General features: G+C 39.1%; 2 protein-coding genes across 2 annotated transcripts in view; one reads left to right on the top strand and one right to left on the bottom strand.

Moving 5' to 3' along the window:
• The window catches only part of LOC102209338 (TRPM8 channel-associated factor homolog), a 16,004-nt gene extending 15,448 nt beyond the window's left edge, over positions 1–556 (top strand). The window contains exon 4 of the mRNA XM_005751726.1: positions 314–556. Coding sequence (XP_005751783.1) covers positions 314–556 — 243 coding nt within the window. The remainder of the gene's footprint in view (positions 1–313) is intronic.
• A 2,624-nt stretch (positions 557–3,180) lies between these two features.
• On the bottom strand, positions 3,181–5,190 carry LOC102209047 (endonuclease domain-containing 1 protein). Its single transcript, XM_013915558.1, has 6 exons — positions 5,047–5,190; positions 4,776–4,888; positions 4,566–4,666; positions 4,256–4,370; positions 3,946–4,102; positions 3,181–3,664 (listed from the first exon to the last, which is right to left on the bottom strand). Exons 2-6 carry the CDS (start codon positions 4,851–4,853, stop codon positions 3,273–3,275), a joined length of 843 nt encoding a protein of 280 aa, XP_013771012.1. The 5' UTR covers positions 4,854–4,888; positions 5,047–5,190; the 3' UTR covers positions 3,181–3,272.
• Between the last annotated feature and the right edge of the window lie 4,692 nt (positions 5,191–9,882).

Here is a 9,882-nt window from a genome sequence, read left to right as displayed (position 1 = left end):
GACCAAGTCACCAACAAATCACTTAGGGGTAGAGTTAGGTTCAAGTTGTATTTTAGCCACATGCTAAACAAGGATAGTGTCAGAAAGTACAAGATGACACCTTTCAAATCAAATCTCTGACATGCACTTTGTCTTCTAAAAGAGTTTGATTTGGGTGTGCCATATAGGTGACAATTCCATGTAGACTTGTGGACTTATAGTGAAGCTAACATTAAATCGTAACAGGTTATGATGCTTTAGTCAAGAGATTATTGCTGCTAACATAAAAGACAGCAAATAGTTTAAGTTGTTGTTATACTTACCTTTTCTGTAGCTCCAGGAAAAGTTTGGCTGGGATGCCTTTAAGAAGGTGTTTGCTGCGTACCACCACATGAGCAACTTTCCTGATGACAACGGCACAAAAATGAACCTGTATGCTGAGACTTTCTCCCAGACTGTGGGGATGAACCTGACCGGCTTCTTCAAGGCCTGGGGCTGGCCCATCAAAACAGCCACTGAGAGGAAACTGTCCCAGCTGCCTTATTGGAATGATCACCCCATGATCCAGTACAGATGAACTGAACACAACTGCGGAATAAAGAAATGTAACTAGTGAAACTTTAGTTCATTAAACGCTTTATATTAATCTTTTTTTATAACATTTATTGCATGCAGAGGAACGTTGCAGCTTTTTTCACAGTATTTGCACTGATCATTTGCTCCAAATTAGTACCCCTCCAATTTAACTAGATTTCTTTGAGTAAACTTGGACATTAACATGTCCTCTGTGCTTATTTTTATATCTGGGATTGTAAGAGAGGAGGGGAAGAACTGTTAGTTGGGTTGCAGTGTAGAGGAGTTAAATATTATTATTGCTGTTCCTCAAAGTGAAGATCTGTTGCCATAATGTCAAAACGGCTTAGCTCTGTGAATTATGAAAAGGTAATTATTTAGCATACACACAGATTGCAGCTAGATTGTGAGCTGTGGTTATGCTGTTGCTTTTTGGTTTAATCAGTAATCATGTTTTTAATGCAGCAAGTAGCATTTCAGTAAGTCTGTAAAATTCTGTAACCCATAATTATCACTCTGTAATAACCATGTAATGCTTTCACTGAACTTTGAACTTGTCAATCACTATGGGACAACCTGGACTCATTTTTTTGCCTCTAAATTGAGAACTGATGCACACAATAAACAATAGTTGTATAATTAAGTCTGTCGTTTTTTTTTACTATATACACCTTCCTGCAACACAGGCTGTTTGTTTTCCTTTTCAGACATAATTATTACAATTAATTATGAAGAAGCCATCATTCACAGCCTTGCTCCCAGTACTTACTACTTTGAATGCATTTATTTCCTCTCACGCCCACGTCAACGTACTCTTGCCTTCCCTCGACATTGCCAGGTTGTAGATATGATAGAGTCGCAACATATGCTCATTAATCACCTATCTAAATTGCCACATTCTTGTCTTAGCAGGATCAATTTCTTTGCAAAACTACTCACTGGTGCCCGATGCTCAACCTCAAATGAAACAACTGCAGTTCAGATTTTCAGTATGTTAATTACGGTTGAACAAAAATATTGCATAACAAACACAATCCTTTCATTTCATGGGGTGAAAAGTAATTGGACAAATTAAAGAACTGAAAATAAAATGTTCATTTCTAATACTTGGTTGAAAACGCTTTGTTGGTAATAACAGCCCGAAGTCTTGAGCTCATGGACATCACCAGATGCTGGGTTTCCTCCTTTTTAATGCTCTGTAAGGCCTTTATGCAGTGGCCTTGATTTATTAAACTCCTGACTTCCTTTGACTGCATGTTTGTGTCATTGTCCATCTATATAGTAAAACAACACCCAATAAATTTGACTTTTTTCCTAAACTGTGCTGGCTTTTCTTGGCAACTTAAGGATGGCGTGTTTTTCTGCATGGAGAGCTCTTTGGATTGCATTTTCTCTGGTCCCAGTGAACTCTTCCAAATGCAAGCACCACATCTCAAATCAGCTACAGGACTTTTGTCTGCTTAACTGATAATGACATAATGAAGGAACTGCCCACACCTGCATTTGAGTCAATTGTTCAACTACTAATGTTCCCTTCAAAAATAGGGCGGCACATGTTAAGGAGCTAAAACTCTTAAACCCTTCACCCAATCTGAATGTGGACGCTGAGAGTCTGTATATTATGTCCATGTCCATTATATAACTATAATTGGCATATGTTGCAGTGAACAGGTAATAAAAAAAAACTTGTGTCAGTGTCGAAAAATATATGTACCTAACAGTATGTATATGAAGAGCCTCAGCTGGGCTCAGGCAGTTTGAATCATTCATAAGTCTGTGATTGTATCATTATTTCCTCTTCTTTTTTGTCATAGTTTTTTCTTTTTTTAAATGAGTACAGTCTCCCAAACAGAGGGTCATCCCTGACCTGACCTGAAGTATTTCAGTTGTGCAAGAAACTCAGTATTGGAACATGTGGGTGGCCCCAAAGACACATGAAGCTCAGTGAGCTGGGAGTCGTGGATCCTCCAGGCATTCTGGTTCAGCTTGGGATTCTGAGGAACCACATTTGTCTGGGTGGCGTTGAGGCTAGGGACTGCAGGTAAGAAGTAAAAGAGGGACAAGATTACAGTTTCTCAGTCCAAATAAAAGGTGAGAGTCTAGATGAGTCTAGAAGTGGCTTAGTCAGTACTTCAAATATTGTAGAAAATTATTAAATACAAGCATGTCTAGAAAAAAACGTTGAAACATAATGCTGTCGTTCCGAGAGCTGTATTTAAGTATGGTAAAGCTGAAGAAGCATTTTAAATGTCTTTAAATAAAAAATGTTAAGCTTTGCCTGGCCTTTCTCATAATGGTAGTCAATGTAAACTTTACCTTGCAAGTCTAAGCTGTAGGTTTATATGTAACATTTTATTATGTCAGCTTAAAGTGTAGCTAATATAACACCTCCTGAGAGTCAGTTTAATCACCAATTTCCAGCTTATTCACTGTATGACAGCATTTACAGTTTAATTACCGGTTTAAGACTCCTGTTGTTGCTCTGTCTTTATCACAGGCCCTCGATTGGGTCGAGTGTGTACATTGAATACAGTACTGTAGACTGCACAACCTTCTCGGCTTCCTTTGCGACACAGTTACTAATAAATAACCACATTATCCTTGTGCTTCTCATTTTTATTCATTTATTTAATATTTAATAGTAAGGATTCATTGGTTTAAAAGCTGTAAAACAACAATGTACAATTAAAAGATCCTTAAATTTACTGCCATCATTGCTTTTATGCTCTGCAATTGTTGTAAAACAACTCTCCCACTGGCTGTGCCGTGAACTGCTGCAAGAATGTTTCCAGTTTATCCAGAGAGAGCTGCTCCACCAAGTTGTCCTCTGTGTTTCTTGCTCTGGCAGCGCCGCTCTGAATGGGTCTGTCGTTGTTGTCCACACAGCAGTAGGCATTCCACAGGTAGTCTGGGATGTTGACACGCTTAACATTGTTTTTAACAATCCAGCTGTCTGCAGAAGGAATGGCACCGACCAGCACGTACGCCTTAGGGCACTTCTCCAGAAAAAGCTCAGTAAGCTGGGACTCGTGGATCCTCCAGGCATTCTGGTTCAGCTTGGGGTTCTGAGGAACCACATTAGTCAGGGTAAAAGTGGCGTTGCGACTAGGGACTGCAGGAGAGAAGGAGAAGAAGGACAAGCTTAAAGTCTCTCTGTCCAAAGAAAAGGTGAGAGCCACGATGAGTCAAGAAGTGGGTTAGTCATTTTCATTCAGTAATTAAAATATTCTAGAAAATTATAAATTTCAAGCATGTTTAGCAGAAAACATTGAAACATAAGGTTGGAGATGCTGCTCGTTAGTTAAGTCTATCTATCCTCAGCTGCTGCAGTCAAAAACAATTCCCCAGTCCTGTACTGCCATCTACTGTCTACCCTCCTGAAAAACATACAACCTGGATGGTGTCCATTGGGGTTGAGGTGACCACGGTCAAAGCCTGAATTTGTGTAGTCCTCATTCAGAGCTTGTCTCTCTCCAAGGTAGACACCAGGGTGATCCTGCCCCAGCCAGTATCCATCTTTCATCTCTCCCTGCCAAGACCGATCTACTAGCTAAGATGCATGGAAACAAGATAGCAAATAATTAATTCCTTATGATCTAAAAATGTCTAAAAGAACAGAAAATGTAAATTTTATGACTCCATATTCTTCATACTTTCTCTCTGACATAAATATATATGCAAAATAAGCTCGTGTGGAACAAACCTGTGGCTCTACAAACCACCTGTTCTCCCTGCCACCTCCATTACTGGGCTGGAATTGATAGGCAGAGTAGACAGCAATGCGATGGATGGTGTCATACAGTGTGGCAAAGTGATACCTGATGGTGCAAATATTAGCAATAGATCAGAAGTGCTACTATGATAAATAAAGAACAAAGAAAGTTTTCGTTCTAAAAGTGATAAGCAGCAGTTGGATTTTCAAAGATACCATAGAAAAACAGTATTCTGAGTACACATTACAATGCTGTGTATGCTGATTCAGTTTTAAAGTATTCTTTCTGCCGGTTTACTACCTGTTGACAAAGCGCTGACAGAGGCGGGCAGCACCAGGTGTGGATGCTCCCAACTCAGGCACCTTTTCTTTGTAAAAGTACTTCATGCATTCTGGTGCATCCTGGGGCAAAATGATAAAATACATAATAATTAATAGTAACAGAAGTGAAGCTATTTGATAAGACACATATTTAATTATTCTGATAATCTGGAATAAGAAACCAACAAACCTCAAAACGTTCCACAACATCTGCGTGGACAAAACAGAGGAGCGGGAGAAGAGCACACAACGTTATGAATGTTTGCATTCTGGATCAGAAGTGTGGTGTCTGAGATTATTGACCTGAATAAAACACAAAGCAATAACACTTTTGTTAACAAGGCGCTACATTACAAAGTATATGCTGCCATGTATGTATAGCTCAGGCCATCACGTATGGTACTAATAAGCTAATTGCTGCTTTGGACCATCTGTGTTGATATTTGTGTGTTTCCACTCACCTGCTGGTGCACCTGTCTGCTGCCACAGTTCACCCTGAAGAAACTGGCTTTTATATGTGACTTCTCACCACTCCCTTTCACTCTGTTTGTCCAGTTTTATCTGAGCACATGATATTTGTGTGGAATGAACCAGAATCTGCTTACCAAAGAGCGGGTGCGGCTGACTAGATGATGTAGAAAATGGTAAAATTAGCACTATGATAGTGAGAGTGTGAGTAAATCTTAGTCACTTGCTTGAGTACAAGTGAGTACAGTGTTCTGTTTAAAAACGAAAGAAAGAAAGAAAGAAAGAAAGAAAGAAAGAAAGAAAGAAAGAAAGAAAGAAAGAAAGAAAGAAAGAAAGAAAGAAAGAAAGAAAACAAGAAAGAAAGAAAGAAAGAAAGAAAGAATGAATGAAAGAAAGAAAGAAAGAAAGAAAGAAAGAAAGAAAGAAAACAAGAAAGAAAGAAAGAATGAATGAAAGAAAGAAAGAAAGAAAACAAGAAAGAAAGAATATATCAGCAGTAATATAGTATTCCAAAATATGTTTTATGCTCTAAATATATTCTGACAAAATGACATTTTGATTAGAAAACTTTTACCTCAAAGTATTCAAAACAAACACTTACTGTTTCTGGTTTTAAACCCTGCTGTGCATTTGATTTCTTGCCTAATACTCTATGAAATCAAGAATCACATCCAGCAAATATTTTTAGCTACTGTCTGACTCCTTGGAAACAAGAACATTTCCCTGCGTGTCATTCAGAAAGTTGCATGTTTTTAATGATTGGTAGGCGAGACACTGTTTCCCTACTAATAGGCTCATACAACATGAAACACTCTTACTTCCAATGCAGTTATTTGCACTCCAGATCACCTCCTGGAATATTACTAGCATGCGGTTTTGACAGATTTACTTACACTCTCCAACAATCAGTTCTTGGTTGGGCAGCACAGTGCTATCTGTTCATATGCTGATTTTCCCACGATTACAACAGGAGCTACAGTTAAACCTCACATATGGACTCTTCACAGATATCCAATATATTTAGTTCAGCTGATTAATCTAACAACTTGTTTGCATTTTGACTTGTTCCATTTACTCAAATAGGCCAAGAGGTCATCACAGAAAGTTAATACTGTTCATCCGGAAGCAGCGCTTCCAGAGGTGTGGGAGAAACATTTTATCACCAATCAAAGTGACTTCTTCGGACAGCTGAAACAAAAACTAGCATAATTTCCTAACAATGAGCCATAAACTCAGCTTCATGATCATTAATATGTAAACTGTCTTGACCATTGATTAAAGGCCATGATTACAGTTCAGAGAGTTGGGGAATAGACGCAATCAAAGTATTGTAAGCTTGTGAAAGATGGACCCTTAGGCCAGATTCTTGGTTCCAAAACGGTTGTTCCCTTTGCACATAAATGGCATCTATAGCCTCTTTTCCACATTACCTACTTGGGTTGGCTCAATTCAAGACAACTCTACTCTAGTCAGTTTCAGTTGTTTTCCATTACAATTGATCCATTAAAACCAACTCAGTTCACTGAAGTAGGTGCTAAAAAAATAGGTGGTACCAGGTACTATCCAGAGATGAGCAGTAATACTCTTTAATTACTAATTGCTTTTTTCAAGTAACGAGTAATGTAAGGGATTACTATTGCAAAAAAGTAATTAGATTACTATTACTTTCTCGTGAGATCGCTGCTTTACTGAGTTACTAAACCGTGATTTTTGTCTCATGACAATGAAATACGAGCATGCGATGTCTGTGGCAGCAACACGTGTGTAGATCAAAAATGTATAATAGGGATTAGATTAGATTAGTTGAAACTTTATTAATCCCTCGGGTGGGTTCCTCCAGGAAATTCGGTTTTCACAGCACGGACAGAAGTTACAGAATGTGAGCAGAAATATAGCATATATACACATATATAAATACAGAGTATACAAAAGGGATAAATAGAATAAATAGGAATACAAGGGAATTGCACATTTCAAGTATGTGAGTCTATTGCACCGTTGGATATTAACAAAACGTATTGCACGGTGAAGAGGCACTACAGCTTAGTTGTTCCCTACTCCTTTGTCCTCCTGTTTCTCCTCCCTCTCCCCTCCAGAGAGGAGTTAAACAGTTTGATGGCGTGTGGGACAAAGGAGTTTTTAAGTCTGTTGGTTCTTGACTTTGGGAGAAGCAACCTGTCACTGAACAGACTCCTCTGGTTGTTTATGGCCATGTGCAGAAGATGCCCAGCATTGTTCATAATGTCCAGCATTTTCTTTAGTGTCCTTTTCTCTGCCACTGTCACCAGAGTGTCCAGCTTCATGCCGACCACAGAGCTAGCCTTCCTGATCAGTTTTTCCAGCCTGGATGAGTCCCTCTTTGCTGTGCTGCTCCCCCAGCACACCACAGCATAGAACAGTACTCCAGCAACCACAGACTGGTAAAACATCCTCAGGAGCTTCCTGCAGATGTTAAAAGACCTCAGCCTCCTGAGGAAGTACAGTCTGCTTTGGCCTTTTTTATACAGGTGCTGAGTGTTGCATTACCAGTCCAGTTTGTTGTCCACCCACAGCCCAAGATACTTGTATGTGTTGACCATCTCCAGCTCCTCTATCTGAATTGGCAGTATACCTGCTCTGGACATCCCGAAGTCCACAACCAGTTCCAGGTGGTTTGTGTGACTCCATGTGACAAAGTTCATCACCAGACTCCTGTATCCCTCTTCCTGATCATCCAAGATACACCCCCATGATGGCCGTGTCGTCTGCAAACTTCTGAATTCAATTCAATTTTATTTATACAACAAAAGTCGCCTCAAGGCGCTTTATATTGTGCAGTATATCCTATAACAATAGATACAGAGAAAAACCCAACAATCATATGCCCCTCTATGAGCAAGCACTTTGGCGACAGTTGGAAGGAAAAACTCCCTTCTAACAGGAAGAAACCTCCGGCAGAACCAGGCTCAGGGAAGGGCGGCCTCCCTGAGAGCTGCTCCATCCAAAGTGGTTAAACATCTGGAGAAGTCAGACAACCATATAGGGCAGAATGTTGTTGAACACGGAAACTTGTTTAACTGTCATTAATTAAAACCTGTGCATGTGATATTCTTTCCGACGCGAGAACAGCCATAAACTGTTCAGACTGCTTCCATCAGGAAGGAGGTTCTGCAGCATCCGGTCCCGTACCAGCAGACTGAGAGACCGCTTTTTCCAACAGGCCATCAGACTGCTGAACACCTCATAGACACCTCACCTTTACTACTGGAACTTCAACACATGCACTCCACACTGTATATAAATGCCACTTGTTTTGCACATGTCCAACTACCAACCTCTGTAAATTTCATATATTTTATTTTATTGTTTACTCTATTTAATTTGTAAAATATGTATGCACACACACACACACACACACACACACACACACACACACACACACACGTAGAAAAACATATTTAGTATACACATCCAGTAATGCATACACGCTTATATTGTACATATATTTATTACTCTCAGATTTAGCCATTCTTATATTTTGCTTGTTTTATGCTGTTGTGTTTTTGCACACCTCTGTTGCTTGTGAAGCTCGCACACAAGAATTTCCCTCGCATGTACCAGTGTACCTGCACATGTGATGTGACAATATAAGTAAAGTGAAGTGATGTGATTTGATTTGAGATCACGACACAGACACAGAGAAACACAGGGCTTAAATACACAGAGGAGCAATCAAGGAATGGGAAACAGGAGGGAAACACAGCTGGGGTGTGGGTGAGAAGACCATTTGTCTATATTCTTAGTTAACATTCTTGTTTTATTTAACCATATTTCATATATAGTCTGCAATAGGCAAATATCTACTATCCTGGGTTTGTTTAGGTTTTGCACTTTTACAGATTATATAATATAACATCTTGGTTTAAATCAATTCCTTCAAGTTTGTTAAGTTAACATGTTCTTTATTTCAACTGTTAATTTGTATTGTTTAGAACTCACCTTACCTACCTGTCTTCCAGAAACAAAAGGAGGAAATGTAGTTTTACTTCCTGCTTTATAGCTTCTGGGTTCATTTGAGGTCACAGGAAGAGACCAAGTGCAGAAGGGGAAGAACTCTTATAATTTAATAAAGTTGATTTTAGAGGGTTTAGGAAGAAATAGATTTATTGTTGTAATATGTATTGATTACACCACAGAGTTTGTTGCCAGTAAAGAGGAGTAGTAGAGGTTTGAATATAATCATGTTAATCTTACCTACCTACTGAATGGAATAGTCCAGAGGAGAAATTGTTTGGTTAAGTGGACTATTTAAGCAGAAGAACTCAGGTGTGTCAAGGAAAAGGTTCAGGTCAGTGTAGCTGTGTGCAGTTTGACCTTAATTTCTGTTGATTTAAGATCAGTTATGTTTATTTGAACTGAGTTAATTATAGAGTTGAGTTTCTTATTTGTTTCTTTGTATATATTGTTTGGGTCACAAAATGGTGAATAAATCACTTGCTACACTGGACAGCATCAGTCTCCTGCACTTCTTTGACTGCTTAAGTCAAGTCCTACCACATTGGGAAAATCAGGCCTAACGAGACACATTAATATAAGACATGGACCTTCAAAGTAAAACAGGAAACAAAGAGATGCAGACTTGACACAGGGATACAGCAGACAGGGGAGACAGCAACTATGGATCACAGACAGAAAACCAGAACACAAAAACTCTAACAAAACCCACACAGAGGACCTAAACTAAGAATAATCCTATGACCTATAAGGCAAAGCTAGAATATAATGAAATAAACAAACAAAATCAAAGAACCAGAGGCATCCCCCCCTCTGTCCCCTTCTGGCTGCCTGTG

This window comes from Pundamilia nyererei, unplaced genomic scaffold (genome assembly GCF_000239375.1).
Source record: "Pundamilia nyererei isolate P.nyererei 1_Seehausen unplaced genomic scaffold, PunNye1.0 scaffold00323, whole genome shotgun sequence".
NCBI lineage: Eukaryota > Metazoa > Chordata > Actinopteri > Cichliformes > Cichlidae > Pundamilia > Pundamilia nyererei.
This window is presented reverse-complemented; position numbering and strand designations above follow the sequence as displayed.